Here is a 24899-nt window from a genome sequence, read left to right on the forward strand (position 1 = left end):
ACTAGCAGATAGGTTCTGAGGCTGATACTCATTACTGCAGAGGATGATTAACTGGTGATAGGGACCTTCAAGACAAGTAGAAGATTCATGCTCCTGATGGCCTTTTACTCGTAATATGTGTGCCTCTGGATAACCATTATCTGTAGAGGAAGCTGCATTATGAGTACAACTGGTATGCATTGTACATGAGTTTACATGAAGCCAAGCCTCATTAAAGTTCTTTGTCATTGTGCCTGAGATGAGATTCATAATTTATTTGTTTGATCACAGATTAATGAGGCTGGATTCATTCAAGTGTTATTGCTGAAATTTCCCTTTTATATTGATTTTAATCTAAGCAAGAGGAGTGTTTTGTTTTCTGTGTATGTGGTTTATAAAAATGGAGTATTTGCAAAATTGCAAGGAGGTACATAATTTAAGAGAAATGGGTAGCTTCTGAAGCCACAAAGTAAAAGTAAGTGTTCAGGTGTAAGGACTGCCTTCTTCAGTTCACTGTAAAACTGTGAAAGTTGACTGACTTGGAAATAAATTTAAAGAAGCCACCTAACTTGTTCTGTGCTTTTGCCAGAGTTACTTATCATAGAAATGATGCCTAAAATAAGTATAGTCTGGCTTTGACCCTGTGATCAGAAAACCGTACTTTTCAGTGATGGCTTTATCCCGTTCTGCTTTTCTTTGTCAGATATTAATAGAAATAAATATATAAATAAATATATTAAAAGTATTTTTCAACCTTTTATAACATTTTATGCCTCTCTGCTAATATTCTGCTGTAGCGGATTGGGAAGAAACAAGTGCTGGAGACACCAGATCCGTATCCATCCCTATAGGGATGTTGTTGCTAGACACGTTGGTTTGCTGTTTAAATCTCACACACCTAGATTTCTGTGCGAGCTGGATCTGTCTCCCAAGTACCAGAAGAGTAACTTTGGACTTTGGAATTTTAACAGGTTTCCATCTGAGTGCCACTGTGGTACCCCCACAGATGGTGCCACCCAAAGGTGCGTACAATGTGGCGGTGATGTTTGACCGATGCAGGATCACGTCATGCAGCTGTACCTGCGGAGCTGGGGCCAAGTGGTGCGCTCACGTCGTGGCGCTCTGCCTCTTCCGGATACACAATGTAGGCCTTTAAATACAGTTCTGCCCTCCCCTAGGCATCTTCTCTGAGTCTCTCCTCATTACAGTTTTATGCAATGCTCACTCTCTTTAGGGAAATTGTTCTTGGCACTCCTTTTGGTTACAGATTGTGCAAATGTGTGCTCACAGTTGCAGTCTGCAGAGTGAATTGTCTGGCGCTCTAAGCTGCAGAATGTCCTTTGATAATGTGCAAATTGTTAAGGGTAAATACAGAGTCCTTTTTGGCCCCTTCCTGTTTCTCATTTAAATGCTAGAAGTACTCATTATTTCTTCAGTTTTGCAAGGAGTGGACGATCACCAAGAGTTAGTCTTTTATTAAAAATCTTTGTAAATATGGGGTTTGAAAGCTCTTTCTTTAGGTTGTTTGATCAGAGTGCAGAACTAATTTTGATCACTGTTGACCTTTATGTCCATCATTTCATTTTAACACATACTGAGGCACGTGAATGTCATTTTGATTTGTAGATTTCAAACAGTCAGTTAAATTTATATTTTTATTTGACTGCTTGTATTCTGTGTGGCCTTGTATAGAGTGAAAAGGTGTTTCTTATCCCAGTGAACTCCGGGTGAAAGTGTGTAGAATTAACATGAAATATACAAGTTGAGGATTCAGTCTTTGCATACGTATTAATTTCCTCAGTCTTTGGGAAGCTGAGAAGTACATCTTAAGGAAGGATTAAACTCAGACGATTGAAAGGAACAGAAGATTTTCTGCTGTCACAGAACATTTTATAGCTAACATGCTTATGATCAACCCTGGATTCTTAAATAAGTGCTAATAACCTGCTGAAGCCTGTCAATATTTCACAATGGACAATTGTAATAGGCTTAAATTGGTACTCTTGTAAAATCATCGGAATATCGGTATACTTTATATATTTAGGACTAGAGAGTTGGCAAAAAGATGGGTTCTGCTTTGAATTATTAATTCCACTTTTAAAAGGTGGGTATGAAGAGTGAGCATGGGAAACAAATTTTCATTTACATTATTTACACACTCAAAGTTTCAATCCTGTGTAAGATAAAAATAATTAATTTTTCCCTCCAATCCTTTCTTCTACCTGAAAAATGGTAGTGAAAGGATTTTCATATTTGCATATACTGACTGCTGACACTAGCACATTACAATCCAAAGTATATTGCTGTATGTAGACAAATCAATATCAGAAGCATTTTAATATCAAACTGCTCTTGCGTGTTTTCATGTTACATTTTAGGTAGATGCCATTTGGGCATTTTTTGTTCTGTAGAGTGGAAAAGGTTAAGAAGGTAGTGGTGGTGTTATTATCATCGAGGTTGTTCTAAGATATGGAAAGAGACTGATTTTTAAGATTGAAGAAAAAAAGCCTCTAATGAGATAAATGAGGTGGTTGTGATTCAGTGAAACAGTCCCCCACAGAGCTGGTTGGTTTGCCAGAGGCTTAAAGAATAACGTCCTATTTTAGAGGTTTGTTTGTGAAAACCCTGCCAGTATTTGTGCAATTGCTAGCAACAACAGATCTTAAGCACAGCTGTTAAAGCAGTTTCCTTGAAAAGAAACTCTTAAAAACAGTTTTTATAAAGCCTAGACAGCTTATTTGCATCTTATCTGCAACACAGCACGTAATTACAGAAAAAACCAAAAATGTCTGTCAACACCAAGCATGATATGCATCAGCATAGCTACTGTTCATGACACTTCATCCATGCAGTAGACGCAGCTTGATTAAGTCTGACCTGTTAATGGCAGTTTATATCTGCTTTTCTTTCTTCAGGCATCTGCCGTATGCTTACGAGCACCTGTTTCTGAGTCCTTGTCTCGGCTACAAAGAGACCAATTGCAAAAATTTGCTCAGTACCTAATCAGTGAACTTCCACAACAGGTAAATGGGTACAATTGAAAGGACTGACTTTTTGTTAAATTCGTTATCTTTATTCTGGGTCAATTTATATAATGTCTTTTGTTCCAAGATAACCAGTAATGCTATTCAGTTGTGAGTTGCTGGGAAGACTTTCAGTTCTTGCGCTTTTCAGGTTTGCCGTTCTATTATTTGACAATTCTGTAGTGCCAAGGAAAAGATTAGAAGTGTCTTAAAAGGGGAAAGAAGTGTGGTGGCTATTCATCTTGGCATTAATACGTGTTTAGCTTCTGGAAGATCAAACACAATCAAATAAATACACGGTGGTGAAAAACTTAGGTCAGAACAAATTGGGTTGCTTCCTTTTTGTGTGTTTGGTTAGTTAAGTGGAGAAGACTACCCAGGGGATGTGTTGTATGTGCCTTAGGTGGGCACTTTCTAATGCGCCCAACTGGTGACCTTTTGACTTGCCTCAGTGTGTAGCTTCTTGGTAATTCATAGGATTCATTTGGGTTATGGAAAGTATTTAGTAGACACAAAATTTTGTTAGTCAAAGGCACAATCTGCTCTCATATTCCTTAAATATGTATGTTTTTCAAGGTCAGGTGATTTATATCATCTGCCTAAAATGCTTGCACAAAATACACAAGAATACCTAAGTGATTGTGAAACATTTGCTTTAAAAATATAAGGGCTTAGCAACTTTTTTATACTGGTTCAACCAAAGGAGGTTGAGAAAAACTGACCTGTATGGGTGTCTGTCACATTTCAGTAGTGCATGCATAGTGTCTTAAGTAGGAGTTAGATTACTGTCAGCATGTGCCTAAAAATCATATTATGATGCTATGCTTGGGACGCTAAGATATCCTATTGCTAAAACATCCTCTAAATTTCCTACAGAAATACTAATCTTCTTACGAGAGGAAATAGAGAAATAATATAATATGAAAGTGATATAAAAATACAGCTTTATTGTTGCTGACAGTTCAGCACCAATAGTTTGTGCTTCTTGCTGCATTACGTAACAGAAAAAGCTTTTCTTTTTTCCTTAAGAACTCAGAGCTTTGTCACATAGTCTGGTACTTAATAAAGGAGGGTTTTGAAAGGCTAGCAGTGTGGTGGTAGTTGTTTTCTGAATGGTATGTGAGTCGTTTGCTTTCAAATATTATGTGTCTGCTCCTTTTTGCAGGGTATATTTCTCCTTTGGTCAAGTGTACCAGCTGTGCACCCAGGAACATCTGGATTATTTAATTTAGTTATTGCTATTTTGTCAGATAATCTGATGCATGCTGCCCAGCAGAAAAGTTTGGGTTTTATTGTCAGATGCATCTTAACCCATGTTGTATCATTCCCTTGAAAAAGGCAAGGTATGCCCCAGACTCTTCCAACAGTCTCAGTCATGGTCTTCAAGATTTCTGAGTGGAGAAAGATACTCTGATATCTTGGGACCCCATACTTGAACTTCATGATGTAGAATTAGAGTAGGCTGTACACATGATTCTATTTTATCCTTATTTCCCACTTGTGAAAGACATTATGGTATAGTAATATAATGCTGAATTACTTTTTAAGTGTAAAGGGATGGTGGTCTGTAGGAATGCAGCTAGATAAGGAGATGTTTTTCAAAATATCTGCAGAAAGTGTTTCCCATATCTATGAAAATGTCAGTGATTCTGAGCAGCTGAAATTTATTACCCAGTTCTTCTCCCAAGAGCTATTTCCCTTCAGGAAGACGGTATTCCTATTCCAATTAAATATTAATATCTTGGCAAAAATGTCTGAAGGAGAGTCACCGCAGGTCCCTGATACTTCAGCCTAAGGTGTGACATTGCCTAGACCTTTGACTTTTCTGCTTTGTGGTGACTTAAAACATGTAGTATTAGAAAAAGGTACAAGAATAACTTAATGCTGAGTTCATTTCTTCAGGTGACTGAAATGCAAAATATCCTTCAGAAGCGTTGTTTTTCTTCCATCCGTTTGAGATGGATCTGTATTATTTGCAAATATAGGTGTACTGAATGTGTCTTGCTTTACAGTAAGTGTGATCTTTAACCTCAGCTGTTGTATGGAAAGAGGTGGGGGGGATAACAAATGTTCTGTTGCAAGTCATTTAAATCCTAACTGTATGCCTAACCTATTGTAAGTGTGCATGCTAACGGCTAACTGGATCTACAGTTTCAGCCCAGACTTAGTTGGGAAAAAAGCCACTTCCTACTGTAATTTTTCTTTCAAAAAGAGCATGTTAAGGGTGTATCTACTTAGGTTTTTGCCGTTTGGTATGAGCCTTCTCTGCTTATGCTCCTAACTGTCCAGAAGCTATAATTAGTGCTGAAATTGCATTAGTTTACTATTAAGTCTGAATTAATATATAGATGGCCCCTTTGCTAACAGGATTGTAAATAAGCTAAAATCTGCCCCAAAAGTTACGTACAGTTGTAATTTATAGTTTTCTTCTCTGTTCCCTTTAGCTTGGATTTTAGAAGAATTATTTAGGAATAAGAAATAAAGAACATTCAAAGTGCAGGAAAATGGTGACCTTGACTGCAGGTCACTTCCATATCTCTCAAAATTAGCTGCAGTATCACTCTCTGTGGGCTCCTACTCTTCAAGAAATGAGGAAGGAATTAATAACTTATGATGCTTTTGTTTACTTCTTAGGATGTGAATGCAGGAAGTAAGCCTTGCATACAGGTTTGCTTTGAGAAAGGAGGAGAAGGTATTAACAGTTGATTTGTTACTATATAATCTTTAGCACCCTCTATTGTCCTATCTGAAAACATGACTGTGTATTTGATACTTCTGAAATTATGAGAGTGCTTCAGTCTTGAAAATCTAATCAGATCTTTGGCTGGGTATAGTGGGATAAGAAATACTGTGGATATTGAAAGTTTGCTTCATGTTTTCAGATTCTTCCAACAGCTCAGCGCTTGCTGGATGAGCTGTTATCTTCTCAGTCTACTGCCATCAACACAGTGTGTGGAGCCCCAGGTAACCTTGATAAATATTATTTCAGTCATCTGTGTCACAGAGAGGAGGTGGATATATTTCCATTGCTTTGAGTTTCTAAACTGGTCTGTTACCATGTAGCTGGGACTGCAGGTGGAGGTCAAAGAAAAGGGCTAAGTACAGGCACTTGCATGTATATATGCCACAGCAACAGGCAATTTGCTGGTGTAATGGACCCCTCAGAGTGTATGCAGAGGAGGGGAGCATCAGGCAATGCACCTTTCTAACAAAAGATCTTTTAAAGTCAATACGTATTAGGGACCCTGAAGCATGAGAGATGAACAACTCCTGATAATGTAGAGGTGACAACAGCCTAAAGTCCAGTATGAATACCCTTTTTTAAAATCATCTTCTGCTACCAAGAAGGCTGCTGGTAATCACCCCTCACCCTCTCCTTTTTAGATTAAATTAGCCCATCTTCCTCAGTCTCATCTCATAGTTCACCTGCTTTGTGTCCCCAAGTATCTTGATAGCCCTCCACTATATCCTCTCTGGTTTCTCAGTATTATTCCTGGATTGGAGGACCCCAAACTGGATACAGTATTCGAGGTGTAACTTTCCCAGTGCTAGGTAGAGGGGGATAAAACAAGTTCCTTAAATCTGCTAGCTGTGCTTTTCTTAATATAGCCCAGGTTGCAGGTTGTTATTTTTGTTTTGTTTTGTGTTTCCAGTGAAAGTTTGACACTGGTTTCTGTTCAGCTTGGCATCCACTATATTCACCAAACCCTATCAGCTACTCAGCCATTTGGTTTTCAATCTGTACTGATGCATGGGGTTTTCTGTCCCACGTACAGAAGTGTACATTTTTCTTCACTGAACTTTATGAGGTTTCTGTTGGCACAGTCCTTGAATTTCTTCTGGTTCCACTGGTTGTAGTGCTACCGTTCAGCATGCCAGCCATGCCTCCCAATTTGGTTAAGATATAATGTTATGATAGCATTTTAAGATAGTTCTGAATAGTGAGTTCTGCAACAGGTGAAGTAAACTGAGTAACACTGCCTGTGTACTCCCTATAATCTCTGTGGTTGGACACAGAGGAAAATATCTTCAAAGCCTGAAGACTGCATATGTGTTATTCTTTTGTAAAGATCCCACTGCTGGACCCTCTGCATCAGATCAAAGCACCTGGTACTTAGACGAATCTACTCTGAGTGACAATATAAAGAAAACGCTTCATAAATTCTGTGGACCCTCTCCTGTTGTTTTCAGGTAAACTGTTTTCCCTGTTTCCCGTTGAAGGGAAAAGGTGATATTCATGTAATCTGTAAGTTCATTCACGGTATAGGGTAATGTAAGGGTAGTGTAAGCGTACAAGCCTGTACCCTTATGTGATGTCATGGACTGAAGGATGCTTAGTTTCATGATCATTCTTCTGGACTGTATTTTTGCATAGCTTGTCCAATGTTATTTCAGTAGAGCACACTGTATTTGCACAATACCTTGATGTGTGGTGTTCTCAGTTTCATTAGACATCCTCTTTTGTAGGTTATGCATGTCTGTCCCATTTAAGGTGCAAATATACTTCTGGATGTAGAATATACTCAGGATTTTTTATGGCTATGCTTGATTTAATTTTTTCTCTTCTCTGCTTTTCTGTTTTGTCTACAGTGATGTGAATTCAATGTATCTTTCTTCCACGGAGCCACCAGCTGCTGCTGAGTGGGCCTGTCTCCTGCGTCCCCTACGAGGAAGAGAGCCTGAAGGAATCTGGAACCTGCTTTCCATTGTGCGGGAGATGTTTAAGAGACGGGATAGCAATGCAGCTCCTTTGCTAGAGATTCTGACTGACCAGTGTCTCAACTATGAGCAGGTATTCAAATCTCTTTGCTGTGGGGGGAAGATTCTGGGAACCAGGCTGAGCCAGTGACTGGTGCCATGTATCTGTACAATCCATGGCTTAATAAATTTTTTTTAACAGTCTGTATGCATTATGGACATGTGTTTCTCCACGCTAAAATGATGCTACAGTTTGCTTTTGTGCTGATTTAGTGACGTCCTGGTAACACCATATCCCTAAAATACCTCAGTCCTTTTAACATAAATATATGGAGTCTGATCTCTTGTATTCAGCATATTTGATTTGATTTCTGCCCAGTCAATGTGATTTATTTTAATGCTTTTTTTGTGAACAAAGTATCTCACGTATAAGCTGTCATTTTGATAAAAGCTAAAGATATACATTGAGTGGTACAATCTCAGATTCTTTCGTTATTTTTGTAGAAGATATCTTTTTGATGGGTTTAAGTAATATATTTTTAAAATATTTTTAAAAATACTATTACAAAAAAGGTTCCCTTTGACACTTCAGGACACTGATCGCACTCTGTAATATAAATTGCAGTGTAAGTTTCCTTAATTGTTCTATCACATACCTCCACTTTGAGCAGGGGAAAGGAAATGCTCCATTTATCAGATTTGTTCACTTTTGCCCTCCGAGTGGGAAGGCATCTAGTAAAAAAACCTCCCGTGAGCGTTTTGTTCTGTAGACTTATGTGCCTTCTAACCAGAGAAATGTTGAGAGGCCCTCGGTTCTCCCAAACCAATACTGCTTTAATGTTTGTAGTTATTTTGGAGTCAAATGAAAACATGGTACTAGCTACAGATCCTGTTTTTTTTTGTGGTTATGAGGTTAAGTGAGAGCAGGGGATGAGATGTTGGCCACAACACAGCTCCAGTAAACATTTTCTTCTGCAGATAACCGGCTGGTGGTACAGTGTGAGAACATCTGCATCACACAGCAGTGCTAGCGGGCACACAGGACGCAGCAATGGCCAGTCAGAAGTAGCTGCTCATGCTTGTGCAAGTATGTGTGATGAGATGGTGGTTCTTTGGAGGCTGGCTGTCCTTGACCCCACTATTAGTCCACAGAGGTGAGCACCAGAATCAGACACAGTCTCTCTTTTATTTCTGTGATATTCAAGCACACTCAAGAGTTTCTTCCTGTAGATTTCTTGTGTTTGTACCTTTACCTGTTCAACCATTAGTCCCTTTGGACTAAGGTTCAAGAGCACTATAATTACTTTAAACTTTAGCTGCTATTGCTGTTTGCTTTTAGCAACATCCTGTAGTGTGAATAATTTGTTTTCTGAGAGCTCTCTTTTACATGTGAGTGTAATTCTGCATTTCAGTGTCCCAGTGGAGAACATTTCTTTGAATGATAACACCAGCTACCAATAAATTTTAATGCTTTATAAATTGAACTATTCAGCAGTTTAATGTATTTCTGTTTAGCTCAATCATTCACTGCTGTCTATTTCAACATGAAGCATTTCTTGCTTTTTATGCACTTAGGGAGTTTATTTTCTGCAGTGTATTGGTAAACAGTGTCACTGGTGTATGATTTTCAGTCAGCGTTTTCAATTGTCTCAGGAAAAATTGTGAGGCTTCTTCAGGTGTCTAAACCATATTGTGCCTTGTTAAATCACTGCCATCTTTATTTAGCACTAGGTGAATAGCAGTGGAGGTACTTAGGGCTCGTGTTGAGATACTGTGGTTGACACTGTAATAATTTGTTTTGTACATCTAGTCTACAGAGCATAGTGTATAAAATGTACTGAATTAGTTTAATGTGCTATAAATGCTCAGAAAAAGTTTTTCAGAACAAATGAAAACAGGATGGTATTTTCAATACAATTACACATTAACAGGATTTGATTTCTGTGAATTGTTTTGTAACATTAACAAAATGCCCTATCTATGTAAGGTACATCAGGGGCATTAAAATGGATGCAGTTTCTGTCTTGTACAGTTTACAATATGAAGCAGCTATAAAAGCAAGAGGTGAAGACAAATCAAAAACTGTAGGAAACTGAGAATGAGGCTTAAAATAAACACAAACATCAATCAGATCATGTAGAAAAACCATTAAAGGTTTTGGCTTTTAATAAAGTATGAAGTTTTGCTATGTGTATTCATGTTTGAGTTATTTGGTGCAGTTCAAATTTGCTCAGATCTCCTACTTGAGCTCATGCATAATTGAAATGCTCCTGCTTGATTACCAATTCTCATGGCGTTACAGTAGTCACCAAGAAGAACCCTCTTCTACCTGTCCTTGCTTTTCTTTTCAGTGAATCATAAGGAGACTTGGTACCTCATTCCTAATTCATTGCAGACTCTCATCCTTATGTTACCTTTTCTGAGTAGTTCCCCCTTCTTTTTCCTTCTGAAAATCCTCTCCTTGATTAAGCCCTAGCAGTCTGCTCCCTTGCTAATTAATTTCTTTAGTGGACAAATAGAAGCAGTCCATTTTGTTTAGCCCCTTTTGTCCTAATACCCTTTGCACTCAAATTAGGTCACCCGATTTTGATTTGATTCTTTGTTCTTTTGCTTTTGATAGGAAATCTGAGAGTATTGAAGTGTTGGGCTTGTACCTCAGATCTCTGAAATCTGTGGCAGAAACAAGATAGCAGTTGATTGATACACTTGGTGCAGTTTCTAGAAGTGTCTTTTCCTCTTATTGGATTAGATCACCGAAATGTGTAATCCGTTTAGACTGCCTTGCTCATATGCTTAAACCTTATGTGAGATTTGGAGCTGGGAAATGCAGAAATGCTTTGTTCTTCCCATGGTAATATGGGGCATGGGACTAACTGCTGTGTAATATAAGTTTGTATAACCCTACCAGCCTGCTCCTTCCTCAGTTACTTGAACATCAATTATTTTTGTCTTGCTTATTCTGTGCCTATGGCTTGCAACAGTTCAGTCTCATGAGGATAGCTTGCGAAAGCCTAAATTAAATTGTTGGGCTCTAGATAGGCATGTCAGGATAAAGAGATAAGTGCCTGGAAAGTAGATTAGGTGGTCCTGTCTGGCGTTGTTCTTCCCTGGCTAGGCTGTTTAGATCGTACTTGTGAGTGTCTTGACAGAAGTTGTTCACAGGGCTGTTTCACAGCTGCTGCAAACTGTTTTATGAATGTTTGCAGGAGCAGTTCCCCATGGTACTCACTGGTCCCACACTGCTGAGGCTCACATCCCTAATAACTCATTTCGGGCAGATGAGAAAACAGGGCAGACAGTATTTAAATTTAAACCTCCCAGTTTGTATCGTGCTTTCATGTTGGTACTGTTCACGTTTTGTTTCTATATCATGGGCCTGTCCAGGACTTGGTTATTAATACACCTGTTTCCTTTTTTCAGTCTGTCTTCTTAGTGATGCTGACTATACTTATTTCAGCAGAATATGTTTCTGATCAAAAGGAGGAGGGGTTCTGTGGGTTGAGGTAGCAGGTGAATTTGTGTCTGCTTTCTAACCTGTCCTCCTCTTCTCTCAGGCGCAGGGACCTTTGCTCACAGCTCAGACAGTGGCAGCTGAAAGTCATAGATAATGTTAAGAGAGGGCAGCACAAAAAATCACTGGAGAAGCTCTTCCAGGGTTTCAAACCAGCTGTGGAAGCCTGTTACTTCAACTGGGAGGAAGCTTATCCCATTTCTGGGATCACATATAGCAGCACTGACAAGAAGAACTCCTTCTGTTGGGTAAAGGCCATCCAGCAGAGGAGCTGCCGGTTGCAGTGTGCAGAAACAGCCTGTGAAGCTGGTAGAACCCATGGACAGGAGCCTGGGGGACTATGTCTGCAGCCTGGGGACAGGCTGCGTCCCTCTCCCCAGGAGCCAGCAGTTCGTCCAAAGGAACTTACTGGAAAGCGGAAGGTTGTCTCTGAAACGCCACAGAGGGTTCTGAGACGACTTTCAGCAGAAGGTGATAAAGCTGTCTATAAGACTGCAGTAGGCAAGGCGAAGTTGCCAGTGAGCAAAGGCTTGACCAGTAAACATAGTGGGAAGCGTCGCATGAGCAGTGAAGACAGCTCTCTGGAGCCGGACTTGGCAGAGATGAGCCTGGATGACAGCAGCTTGGCTCTGGGGGCAGAAGCCAGCAACACATTTAGTTTTACAGAAAGCCCACTGAGCAGGAGCTACAGGGATACCTTTGAGGAGGATGGCGGGGTGTACTTCTCTGAGGGACCTGAGCCCAGTGTCAGGACCAGTTCCATGGCCAAGAAATTGCCCAAGGATCCTGTGGGGGAAATGGGTAGTGGTGATGATGACCTGCATTCTGCAGATGAGAACAGCGGTGGTGTGAGCCTGAAGCCAGAAGAAGTGGGAGAGAATGGTGCAGCAGGGGGAGGGGATGATGGAGAAGAGGAAGATGATTACCAGGTGTACTATCTGAACCCACAAGAGGTAGCCAAGGAAGACGATGACAAAGCTGAAGGGGGAAATGAAGAGGAGCAGGATATATTTGCTGGTATAAAGCCTCTGGAGCAGGAGAACAGGATGGAGGTGAGCTGAATCTAGTTCAACATTGTTAAATTAAGTGTTTAATTGTAATGTTGTCATAACTCATTGTATGATAAGGTATCTACAGTCTTAATGCAGTGGTATCACACATCTATGTTTTCCACAAGCTTGACTCCCTATTTCTGTGCTAACTTCAGGTGTGTCCCAGTTTTATCTGGTCCCATCTCACACTTGAGGATTTACAAATGTAGGCAAAACAGTGTATGCTTTTTACCTAGTCTCACTCTTGGAAATGGCAAAATTGAGCTGAAATTCAAAATAAGTAAGACCAAGATATGCCCAGCAGGAAAAATTTAAATCCAACCATGTAGGCAGAAATTCTCTGGAAAGCCACAGGCAATCTAAATAGACTGTGTCACATTCCTGTAATAATCTCAAAATATGTTTAGAGCTTGTACCTGTATGAGCAAGCAGCTGAAATGGAGAAGCATGGAAATAATTATAGTCAGTCAGTTTGGGTTTTAGGGTTTTTTTGAGCTATTCTCTGATCTCTTACAGCACTTGGAGGGAGAATGGGACTTAATTGTGGAAGAAGAGGCTTTTTAAGGCAATGTTTAAAGGGATGATGGTGAAGGTCGAGGCAAGAAGGACTGTGAGAACACCTGCTGCTGAAGTTAATTGTGAATTGTGTTTGCAGAGTCTTTGCGATAGGTGATTTGAGCATGATAGCTCCAGCCTGGGGGAGCGTGGCTTGAATATGACCATCTGTTCTTTATTGCAGATCCTGTTTGCCTGTGCAGAGGCCCTGTATGCACATGGGTACAGTAACGATGCATGCCGCCTAACCGTAGAGCTCGCCAGGGACCTACTGGCTAACCCTCCAGACCTCAAAGTGGAGCAGCCACCCACTAAGGTAGAGGGAGAGCTTGTCTAGTTTTGGGGGTAGAGAGTAAGTTAGAAGGATTATATGGGATGGATGCAACAGCATTTCCAAGCATTTCTCATTTGCTGTGGTTTAGGGCCCTTCACTGATGCTTCCTCTGGGTTGAATCCAATTCCCTGGATGTTATTAATGTGCTTGATCATTGCGCGTGTGTGGGTGAATAAAAGGGAGAAAGAAATTAAGAGGCCAGTCAGCAGGACTTGGAGTCTTCAGAAACTCGAATTTAGTTACAAGCTTCTTCACTTTTCCTTATGCTTCAGAGAGAAGCTTAGTTTATCTATTAAAAGCTAAAGCTCCTTTAAGAATATATTTTAAATCAATTAAACAAAATACCCTATTTAACATTGACTTCAAAGGACATTTTGTTTGAGGGATACCTGCTGCTACTGTGTGCTATGAGATTATACATCAGCCGTAATAAGTCTTGATTTTTGTACAGCTCTGTGCAGGTGACATTGTTTCTTGTGATTCTCTCCAAAACCTTAATCTCCTGTTTCATAATGTGCACCACTGGAAATGTTAGAACTTTTGCTGCTTCAGGATAGAGGGTTGGAGAGGAAAGAAATAAACATAAACTTCTGGAAAATCACTTGTAGTGGCACTAAGCAGTGTTTGTTGTGTGGAAGGGTTCCCTCTGAAGGGACAGGCATGCAACATCTGCCTGCACAGCATCAGTCCAATAGTGGACATATGTCTTCTCAACAGGCCAGCTCTTCCACTGTGTTGTGCTGGGGTGAGAGAGGGGAAGTAATGATCTTTATCAGTAACCACTGGGATTTGTGATTCCTTAGCAAAGGAAATAAAATTTAAACAGGTTTTATTCTTCCTCCTGTCCACTAACTATTGCAAAGAGTGGAAGCATAGAATCGATTAGGATGTTTAGGAAAGTGTCCTGTGACAAATTCCTCCTCAAACAGGGCAAAAAGAACAAGGTATCAACCAGCAAGCAGACATGGATGGCAACCAACACCTTGTCTAAAGCTGCTTTCTTGCTGACTGTGTTGAGTGAGCGGCTGGAGTACCACAACCTGGCCTTCCGAATAGGAATGTTTGCTCTGGAGCTGCAGAGACCACCTGCCTCCACAAAGGCTCTGGAGGTATGAAGCATCTCAGAAAGGCAGTATCCATAAGCAGCATTGTTCTGGTTGAACGCTTTTGCCTATGTGATTTCCATTTCAACTCCTGATGTTTGGTTATGCTTTTATATGTTTCCTTAAAATTGATGGCAGTGGAACTAAATGGATTGTGTGCACATCCCATTAGCAGACGTTGATCTGTCAGAAAAAATATTAGAAATATCACTTAATGTAGCGTTACCTTAATTGATAGGAAGCTCGGACCTCATGTGCTAACAGGCCTTTGATTTCATATGAAGCTACAGGCTTGAAAATATTTAAATGAGTACAAAATCTTTTATGATATTATTTTGATTAGCACAGTTTACTACTTACCTTAAATATATTACCCATTTGCTTGACTAATCTGGGGAAAATAAAGCCATTTGTAAATGGAATTGTTCATATTTGCATTGGTGGAATGGTTTGAAACTTATTCCTTAGGGTGAATAGGTTTAATTGTTACACGTTTGAAAATTGTTGCTCTTGCTGATACCTCATTTGTTGGCAAGTGAACATATGCACTGTGGAGGCATATTATTTTGGACACTGCTTGATTACTACTAGGATTCCTGTTTAGAAAAGCAGAAGTGTCCAATTAAGACCTTGTCTGTGTGATTTGCAGCTGACGCTTTTCACTGCAGGGCTGTGCACTCCCAGTTGTGCAGGTGTGTATTGTTGCTAGGTATCCACCAACTATACTTATTACACTAATAATTGGTACTTCTTACCGTCTGGTTAGAAGATTGTGAGGTTGGCAGTCACTTGCTACCTAAAAGAAGACAATCGCTTTCACATGTTACGAGTGGAGAGAATGTAGAAATGGCACAGAGCAGTAAAAATAACGGTCTTCATCCTGTTGGCATGTGTGCTGCTACCCTGTGCTAGTCAGTCTCTCTCGTCTTGATTGGGTATATTACTTAACATCTCACCCTTTTTTGTACAATTAAGAGTAATCAAGTTTTTCACTGGCTTAGCCAATCAAACGCTTCTGATGTTCTTATGAAACCTGATGTGCTTTTTTTCCTGTTTGTAGCTCAAGAGTGATAATTTGAGTCAAAAAAATTTGTATAAATATGAGGCAAGACTTGTATCACAGTTGTAAATCTGTGTTCAATGTGGAGAGAATAGTAAAGGTGGCTAGGGTGCTAAGAGTTGCTATAATTTAATGATTCAATAAAAACTGCTGCTGTACCTTATGTACAGGGAAATAAGGTCCAGTGCCCACAGGGCCTGTGCTGATGACAGCTGCTTCTGTTTCCTTGTGGATACTACCAGGTGAAGCTGGCATATCAGGAGTCTGAGATTGTTGCCCTCTTGAAGAAGATTCCCTTGGGCACTAATGAGATGAACACTATTCGAGGAAGAGCTGAAGAACTGCGAGAGGGGACACTATGCGATTACCGTCCTGTCTTGCCTCTGATGTTGGCTAGCTTTATATTTGATGTCCTGTGCACTCCAGGTACTGTCTGAATTGGCTTGAGTGTGCGAAGGGCATGTTCTGAGGTGCCAAGTCTTGAAGGGTTTTCAAAGATAAACTGTCTTTTGTGTAACAACCACCTAAGCTTGATTCTTCATACACTGTTGCTTGCACTTTCCTCCATATTGCTTTAGAGGTACTTTGTGCCCCAGTGGAACTGTCTCACCTTCTACTTACATTTGAAAACAACTGGAAACTTACCACATTTCAGCAATCTGTGTGTGTTTGTAAAATAGTTATAAATGACTGACTTTTCTACTCTTATGATGCTTATATTCAGAAGAAGCTAATACAAATCTAGTATTTAAAAAAGAACACGAAAAATTGGGTTTGGAAGACTGACTTGACAAATATACTTGCCTAGTTTGGAGTCTTCTGAGTTTAGAGAGAGAAAGGGGAAAAAAAAAAGTAAAACTAAGACAGTGCTGTGGGTCTTGAAACTGGTACAAGGCTAGGAATAGGACCACAGGAAGCTGTGCAAATTCACAAAGCTCTCAGAAATTGCTTTTGCACTGAGATCCTAGTTTTGAAAGCTGAGCACTAATTCTGTTGCTGTCTTCCAGTGGTTTCTCCTACAGGCTCTAGACCTCCAAGCCGTAACTGGAATAATGAAATGCCTGGCGATGAAGAACTTGGTTTTGAGGCAGCTGTTGCTGCTCTTGGTAAGAATCTTTTGCAAGAAAATACTTTCTTCATCCATGTTCTGCATCCTGCCTCATTTTGGATGGTGAGAGTTAGTAGTTCATGCCAGTTTGGTGCAGAGATGAAAGTGTACCAGAACCAGATGCAGAAGGATTCTACGTGCCAGGGCTGAGTTGCCTTTACAAAGCTGTGAAAAATGGAAGGGGAATATGGGGCAAGAACTGAATATTAAAAGTAGTAATATGAATTTTAGCTTTCTTCTTGCTTTTTTTTGTGGAAGATGTATTGTCTGGACTTTAATGGAGATGGACAGTTTCAGAGAAGAAAAGGCAGTCATTTCAGAAGAGGTTAGACAACGATAGTGAAAGACTAGCAGAAGTACTCTCAAGCATCATATAATTCAGGATCTTAGCATAATACTGGATTCTTGCCTCATTTATCAACTTCAACATCAAAGCAGTAATTATATATATTATGTTGACAATACTGTATGCCTGTTTGAAACCGTCGTGCAAAAAAGAATAGAAAGGATTAAACAAGGCCTTGTTTAATCGCTGTTGCCTCATCTCTGAAAGGAGGGAGATGAGTTCTTTATGATGTGGGAGTGCTGGTTTGTAGCATCTGCAGAAATGAAGTTTGTTTCAAGATGGAGTCGTGGGCTTGCCTGAATTCTTTTCCTGTGGTGTATTAGGATCTGGTTGTTCTTTTGCCTGTGACAGTGAGGTGAATAAAATAGTCTGAGAGCACATAGTGCTCAGGATGTGGTGCAGTCCCATGGGCTCACTTGTCTCTTCATCCCCTCTTTCCTGGCCTGCAGGCATGAAAACAACTGTCAGTGAAGCAGAACATCCTCTGTTGTGCGAAGGCACCCGAAGGGAGAAAGGGGATCTGGCATTAGCCCTGATGATTACTTACAAAGATGATCAGTCTAAGCTGAAGAAGGTGAGTTTCCCTTAAAGGGGCGAGGGAGATGCAGCGCAAACCATGTTTGGGTTTTGATGGATTTGATAGTTTTGCCAGTGAGCATAAGTTGCTGTGTCATGTACTGATGATTTACAAGCTATGTTGTGGCATTTATATTCTTCCACTGATGCAAAATCTGATTGAGCAGGATGCGCTGCCCTGGAAGGGGCACTCTTTCCATAAGTTTCTTCAGGTCCAGTTGGGAGATGCGATCTCACTGCTTTTAATGCTTTTACCTGCCTGATAAAACAAGTCCTTTGTCTCAGTGTGTACTGTGTGTGTGGTCTGGGGATTGATTCTCTTTTGCTGCAGGGATGTTGGCTTGCAGAACAGTGTATCTAGCAAAGCCTTTGTTTCTTAACCTCTCACCTCTTTGATATAGTAGTTCAGTCCACCTGTACCTTAATGTCCCATGCCAGAAAGATAGTAAAACTCCATCCCTCCACCCCAAAGGAAGAAAAAAATGTCAAAACTGCTGAAGCTTTACAAAAGCTTTTATTAATTTTTTTATACTCAGAAGCCCTTCTACCCATCAAGAATACTATTAATGTCTTTCTGTCTCCTAAAGGAGAAACACTTTTGCTGTACTCTTCTCCAGGGAATGACAGGGACACTGTGGTATCAGTCATCTGCAAATAAATGCTCTGTCACACTTGTGTTCATGTAATGTGGAGAATTAACAGTAGAAACGGACAAACCCATAAAATGTGGTCATGCATTGCTCCCCAGTTACATACTATATAAGGACAAGAAAGTGATATTGTAGGCTGGTAGAAGGCAGTTTCTCTAGTGGCTTTATCAGTTTCTTAGTAATGGCATGACAGGATTTTTTGAATGGTGAGCACAGAATTTTGGTGATTTAAACAAGAACATCTAATAACTGACAGAACTAAATATAGAGTCCTCTATTCTGTCCTTGATGTACCAAAATTACTACTTTATTATGAGTTTTGGGTGTTTTTCAAGTAAAGTCAGTGACTATTTGAAGTGAAAATGGGGATATTACTGAGTACAAATGAGTCTTTCCTTCCTCAGTAATACAGACCACATGGCTCTCAGCTGTGCATTGCTGATCTTCAGAGCAGGAGGATGATGCCTACTTTCTAGAGAATAAGCATTTTCTTTTTTTTCTTCGACAAGTGGAATTTATTGCCCACCAGTAAGCTGATTTGGCACTTTCCCTCTATGTCTTAGTGTAATGCCAGTTCTCTTACCCTTCTGCTAAGATCTTCTTTTTTCTTCTTTTCCCTTGCTGTTAAAGATTTTAGACAAACTCCTAGACAGAGAGAGTCAAACTCACAAACCACAGACTCTGAGTTCCTTCTACTCGTCCAGCAAGCCTACGGTAGCAAATCAAAAATCTCCTTCCAAACATGCTGCCCAGTCCACTGCAGCTATCCAACAGCTTCCAGGGACTTCTGTTACTCAGCAAGCTGCTGTAAGCACTGCAGTCCAGAGCAGTCCTGAGACCTTCGTGGAGAAGAGTGCCCAGGGTAAGAGGAGCTCTGTAAGGGCTGTGCAGAAACCCTTCTGTTATCAGTGCAAAAACTGGAACTGTACATTTTAGTGTGCGTTGGGAAGTAGAGTGGTTATACTACCATCTGGCTGCTTGGTGGTTACTAGAATGTCATTCCCTCACTGTTTGGCTGGATCCATTTCTGTACACATTCTTCTTGCATAGAAATTCCAGCTAATTTTCAGGTTTTCCTGTTTTGAGTCAGTTGTATAACCAATTAACATAAAACTACTGTGACTCCATCTTTTAGGTTTGTGTTAGAGGTGTAGGATTTCAGAAGGTTACACACTGAATCAGGTACCTTCATGCAAGATAAATAAATAAGATTGCTGGGGGACATTAGAGATAAATGTGGCTTTCTTCAAGCTGTGCCTCCATGTTGGTGGCAAACATCACATACAGCAGCATTTGGTGGAAACTAGATGCTCTCTTAACTCTTCCCAAAGAGATCAATACTAGCTGAGGATGACTGCAATAAAGTTAGGGCTGCTGGAGCGTCTTTATTCTAAAATTTTTCTGCAGTTGCAGTGAATTTTCCAAATCTTGAGTTGTTAAGATTCTTGGCCTGGTATCCGATTATATGCTTAATACTGAAAGTAAACTGAGATAATCCTTTTCATAAGTACCACTCATTTTATAAAAATTCTGCATCTTTTGACAGTTATATATGTTTTAAATGGTGACATCTGGTTTTAGAGATACAGAAACAGATCATAACGTTTACCTTGTCACTGTCCTGTTTATGCAGAGAGCTCTCAGAGGTCCCCCTGTGAGCCATCTGCGGAGGCCACTGTCTTGAAACAAGAGGGAAAGGTCCCCAGTCGTCTGGCCCTTGGAAACCGAGGTGGATACAATGGGAGGTGCTGGGGTTCACCTGTCAGGCAGAAGAAGAAACACACAGGTAGGAACTGACTGGTTGATGCAGCATCTAGTGCTGTGCTAGGCAGCCTGCTGGCTTCTCAGCAATTCCTTTGCTCTTTCATTCCATTTGTCAACCTTTCCCATACTACAGAAGCAGTTGATTGTCTCTGAGGTTTTTGGCATGAAGAAGTAGGTTTTGCTTCACAGGTTTCCTGCCCTCTTCTGTATGGCAAGCTACCATACCTTTCTCACATCAGGTGTGGTCTGGGTGATGGATCGGATATATGGAGCTGAATGATTGCTGGACTCTAGGAGCAGAGCACTCTGCTCCTGCATCCAGAAACAAATTCAGAGGAGCTGCTGTCTCTCTACACTTCTCTTGGGAAGGGTATAAGTTAGAGGCTGAGGTTGTGAAGAACCTTTGTGTAAATTGTGCAACATATACCAGAAGGGTTTCTTCGTACACATGCAATCTGGGGAACTTGACCCTGTATGTGTATTTGCTTCTTGTTGTTATAAGCTGCCGCAAAGCTTGGCAGATGCAGTGAGGGGCTGGGATGGTGTTAAGGTGGAAATAAAGAAACACCATTCTTGGACTCTTCTGCTCTTTAATCTGAGAACTGCAAAATGACACTGATATCTGCGGCCAGACTGACTAATTTAATCTCTCTTAATTTGCAGAGCTGAATGCCTGGCAGCTGTAAGGCTGTCACTGATGTGACTGATCTTAGCTGGGACTGTAGGTGATGTGGGAATGAGTTTGGCTACCCACATTACATCTACCAGCCTTGGTGACATTACTGTGTTGGTTCTGGTGTTGTAGGCATGGCTAGTATTGACAGCAGCGCTCCTGAAACCACCTCTGACAGTTCTCCAACGCTCAGTCGGCGTCCGCTACGTGGGGGATGGGCAACAACATCTTGGGGCAGAGGACAGGACAGTGACAGCATCAGCAGTTCTTCAAGTGATTCGCTGGGATCTTCCTCTTCCAGTGGCAGTAGGAGAGCCAGTGGGGGAGCCCGTGCAAAGACTGTGGAAGTTGGCAGGTAATGAATAATACCGATGCACGGAGGCAACCTCTAGGCCTGATGTCAGGGAACCGTATGCATCAGAAAGTACTTCCTTGGGAGAGTTTGCTTTGTTTCTTCTGGATCCTAAAGACAGGAACTCTGCACTCCAGCTAGTGAACTTGGGGTACTTGCTGCTGTCTGAAAGATTCCTCATATCTTTTTCTTCTAGGTATAAAGGAAGGAGACTGGAGAGCCATGCTCCTCATGTCCCAAACCAGCCCTCAGAGGCAGCTGCTCACTTCTACTTTGAATTGGCCAAGACAGTCCTTATCAAAGCAGGTGGAAATAGCAGTACCTCCATCTTCACCCACCCTTCTTCCAGTGGTGGGCACCAGGGACCACACCGCAACCTTCACCTCTGCGCCTTTGAGATTGGGCTGTATGCACTAGGGCTGCACAACTTTGTGTCTCCCAACTGGCTCTCTCGAACTTACTCCTCCCATGTCTCTTGGATCACAGGTTACAGCAAAACTTTACTGGGAAGCTTGCTTTAGGGCAGGAAGGAGGGGAGGGAGGGAAGCTTATGCCCCAGAATGGCGATGCTGGTGTGCTGTGGTAGCCATGTAAGTTGCTGGCACACCTGGCATTACAATCTGAGCACCAGTGATATTACACAGTGGTGCTTGTTTTGGCCTGGAAGGTTCTTGCAACCTGTTGCTTTTTGTCTGTACTGCAACATGCTTCAGTCTTCAGAGCCATAGGCCACTTCTCACACAGAGACTGGTCTTCTCCTTCAGGGGTCTGCTGAAGAGACAGACATTTGTCAGGTTTGAACATGGTCTTTGGCTGTGTTCAGCATTTCACTTTCTTCCTCCTTCTGCTTGCACCCAGACCTACTACCTGGTTTGTATCCATGTGGCTTCTAGAGCCTGAAAAACACAACTTTGGAAATTCATGTTTTCTTGACATGATGGAAATAGAGTGATGGTCCAGGCTGTGGTTTGTGGCTACTAAAATTAGCTATAGCAAGTTACTGTCACTGCCTCAAATACATCTTTAGTTCAACTTTAATTATGGTACCTTCACTCAGTGCTTGCTTATTGAGGGCTCTTGCCCATCCTGTGGTTTGGGAGGAAGAGTCTAAATTTGAACTTGAAGCCTAAAGAGAGCAACTGGGCTCCGTCCGCTGCTCTTGAAGGAAGTAAGGAGTGCACCTCCTGTTGAGGGAAGGCTGACTGGAACTGTGCTGGGCATGCAGAGGTGTGAGAGTCTTCTCTCTTCCTCTTAGGGCAGGCCATGGAGATTGGTAGTGCTGCCTTGAACATCTTGGTAGAGTGTTGGGATGGACATCTGACTCCTCCAGAGGTGGCATCATTGGCAGACAGAGCTTCACGAGCCAGAGACTCCAACATGGTGCGGGCAGCTGCTGAACTGGCACTCAGCTGCCTGCCCCATGCCCATGCCCTGAACCCAAATGAGATCCAGAGGGCTCTGGTGCAGTGTAAGGAGCAGGTGAGTATCGCAAGGGGGCTGGCTAGCGCAAGCTCACCTCTGACATCAGGGATGTGCTGTTACTTATGGGATTGGCTCTTCTGTGCTACTGAACAGTCTTAATCCCAGTTCTGTGTATTTCTCTTATCTTTAGTGAATAGCTCTGGTTATTCTGCGTAGTGGTGATCTGTCTGTTCCCCATAGTGTCAGTCATTTTAGAGTGCCTTATACTTTTCTCCTGTTTTAGTTTTACCTTCTTGTGTTTCTGGTTTTTAGTATTCTTCACTTCTGCTTTGCTTTCACTGCCCCCAGGACAATCTGATGCTGGAAAAGGCCTGTATGGCAGTAGAAGAGGCAGCCAAAGGAGGTGGCGTGTACCCAGAAGTCCTCTTTGAAGTAGCTCACCAGTGGTACTGGCTTTATGAACAGACTGTTGGTGGGACCCCAGCCCAGAGAGAAGGTGCCACTGGCTGCAGTGCCAGTGGTGCACGGGCTGCCTCAGAAGCAGCACGTGGGTTGACAGACAACCGGGTGACCTCTGAGCCAACCACTGTAACAGTGGCAGCTGCGGTAACTGCGGCAGCAACAGTCATGCCGGTGATCTCCGTGGGGTCGACCATGTACCAGCAGCATACGATGGCAGGGCCAGCAATGGCACATACACACACACAGGGCCTCCACCCTTACACCACCCTTCAGACTCACATCCCCTGTAATCCCCAGTATATTGGACACACTATCCAGCACATGCCACGCCCGGCTGTCTTCCCAGTCCCTGGCTCAGCGTACCCTCAGGTGAGTTTTACCTGTGCCTTGTTCATTTACGGTGACTCTGTGTGGCTGCTTCCAGAGGGAGTATGTCTGACTGGGGAGAGCGTGGGGCTCAGACCTTCTGTGGCTTGAGCTGTAGCTTCTGCTCTCTCACATGTTGATTTGTAATAGTTACTTTGGCCCCCCAGCTCAGCTTTTGCATTATAAAGAGTCTCCTGTAGGTGCATGTAAAATCTCAAAAGAATACAAAATATAATACATCAGTAGTTTTTAACTTTTACTGCTCTGTAGTTTCTCAGAAGCACTGTACAGAAAGCTTGTCTTCTTGAGAGCTTGCAGACTAAATAGAAACTACAGAGGGAAAACCAAACAGAGGTTACTTGAACCTCTGCTTATTTTTTAAAGTTCTTGGAATGGTTTTCCGCAAACTGATTAGATTTAAAAAGGGGAGGAGCAAGAAGATGTAATGGTCATGTGGTGTAATGTAGTTTCTGTGCTGATTCTTCCCATGCTTCCTCCTCACTGTCAGATTGGACTTCTGCTCTGGGGTTTGTGTGGGGACATCGTGTTTTGGACTACTTCTAAATGGTCAGACAAAGTAGATATGACTGCTGTTTATTTTCTGTTTTAGGGTGTCCATCCAGCATTCATAGGAGCACAGTACCCTTATTCGGTAACGACACCATCACTGGCAGCTACTGCAGTGTCATTCCCTGGTGTGCCGGTCCCATCCATGACGCAGATTGCGGTGCACCCCTACCACAGTGAGACAGGACTGTCACTGTCTTCCAATGTAGCGAGTAAGTGGCACAGCCCTGGGCTGTGCATAGCATAGACTTGTTTACTGTGCCTCCTCGCTGTAGCCCAGTCAAGTTCATTGACCACAGGTGAAACCAGGGTTCTTGCACTGAAAAGTTCTGTCCAAATCTACCCCAGCCTAAAGTTGTGCATGCTCAGGGGTGTGGGATTCATAATGGGGCCCGATTCAGCTAGCGGAGCTTTATTTTCTGTTTAGTTAAATTTCAACAGTATGAGATTATTCTGGCCCCTCAGACTAAAGTGTGCTTGGACCTTTCCTGGTCTTTCTGACTTCTTAGAGCTTTATTCCCCCTCTCCTTAGGGCAAGGTGAGCATAGATAATCTTGATCAGGCTCTTATGGTTCCTTTGGGTCAGATGAACAGAGAGTGCAGGAAGCAGGCAGACTTCTGCTATAGTAGCACTAATAGGTATCTTTCCTGCCCAAAAGGACTGGACTCAGCCAGTACCTGAAATGTGAAACTTCTGTAGAGAGAACAGATGTTTTGGCAGGATCGTGTCAATGGCAATCTGAGTGATTGCTTACATGTTGTGCTGGGGCTAGAGTGGTGGTGAAGACCTGTCAGGTAGCATGCAGCACGCTAACTGAACTGTGGATGTGCTCTCGTTGCCATGGAGTTTGGCTCCAGTTAGTCATGACTGACCCAGGCTCTGTTGTCCCTTCACTGGAGCGCCTGTAATGTTTGCCTCTTTATACATTAGCTTATCAGTGCTTTGCAACTCACCAGGTGCTGGAAGACTGGTACATGGGAAAACACTTGAGCTGTGTTGGCCTCCTTCATATCTAGGTTATCAGGAGAGTCTTTTCCTTTTGTTTTTATCTTGCATTTTGATGCCAAAAAAACACCACAAAAGCAATTAGAATAGTCCTGAAGGCCTCAGGGTCTGAAGAGCATCCTTTGCTGACAGCCTTAGTCCTGGGCTGATGCTGTGACTCTTAACTGTGAGAAACCATTTCTGTACTCCTCCAGAGAGTTATACATCTTCCAGAACTACCAACTCATCCTAGAGCACTTAAAATAAAGTAATGAAAGGGAAAAACAACCCCACCTTTTCCAGTTGCCATTGT

General features: G+C 41.8%; 1 protein-coding gene across 3 annotated transcripts in view; it reads left to right on the top strand.

The window, feature by feature from the left end:
* Positions 1 to 24899, top strand: part of ZSWIM8 (zinc finger SWIM-type containing 8) — a 65694-nt gene that overhangs the window by 34435 nt on the left and 6360 nt on the right. For all 3 annotated transcript variants that reach the window (XM_009973744.3, XM_032982053.2, XM_032982054.2), the window contains exons 4-22: positions 951 to 1123; positions 2895 to 3002; positions 5885 to 5966; positions 7073 to 7193; positions 7593 to 7794; positions 8679 to 8854; positions 11255 to 12263; positions 13003 to 13134; positions 14082 to 14261; positions 15558 to 15741; positions 16323 to 16421; positions 17219 to 17343; positions 18626 to 18857; positions 19629 to 19781; positions 20565 to 20787; positions 20981 to 21270; positions 22040 to 22263; positions 22555 to 23037; positions 23645 to 23813. In XM_009973744.3, the coding sequence (XP_009972046.3) occupies positions 951 to 1123; positions 2895 to 3002; positions 5885 to 5966; positions 7073 to 7193; positions 7593 to 7794; positions 8679 to 8854; positions 11255 to 12263; positions 13003 to 13134; positions 14082 to 14261; positions 15558 to 15741; positions 16323 to 16421; positions 17219 to 17343; positions 18626 to 18857; positions 19629 to 19781; positions 20565 to 20787; positions 20981 to 21270; positions 22040 to 22263; positions 22555 to 23037; positions 23645 to 23813 (4365 nt within the window). The remainder of the gene's footprint in view (positions 1 to 950; positions 1124 to 2894; positions 3003 to 5884; positions 5967 to 7072; positions 7194 to 7592; positions 7795 to 8678; positions 8855 to 11254; positions 12264 to 13002; positions 13135 to 14081; positions 14262 to 15557; positions 15742 to 16322; positions 16422 to 17218; positions 17344 to 18625; positions 18858 to 19628; positions 19782 to 20564; positions 20788 to 20980; positions 21271 to 22039; positions 22264 to 22554; positions 23038 to 23644; positions 23814 to 24899) is intronic.

Source organism: Tyto alba, unplaced genomic scaffold, assembly GCF_018691265.1.
Source record: "Tyto alba isolate M040663 unplaced genomic scaffold, T.alba_DEE_v4.0 Super-Scaffold_1, whole genome shotgun sequence".
In the NCBI taxonomy this organism is placed as follows: Eukaryota; Metazoa; Chordata; class Aves; order Strigiformes; family Tytonidae; genus Tyto; species Tyto alba.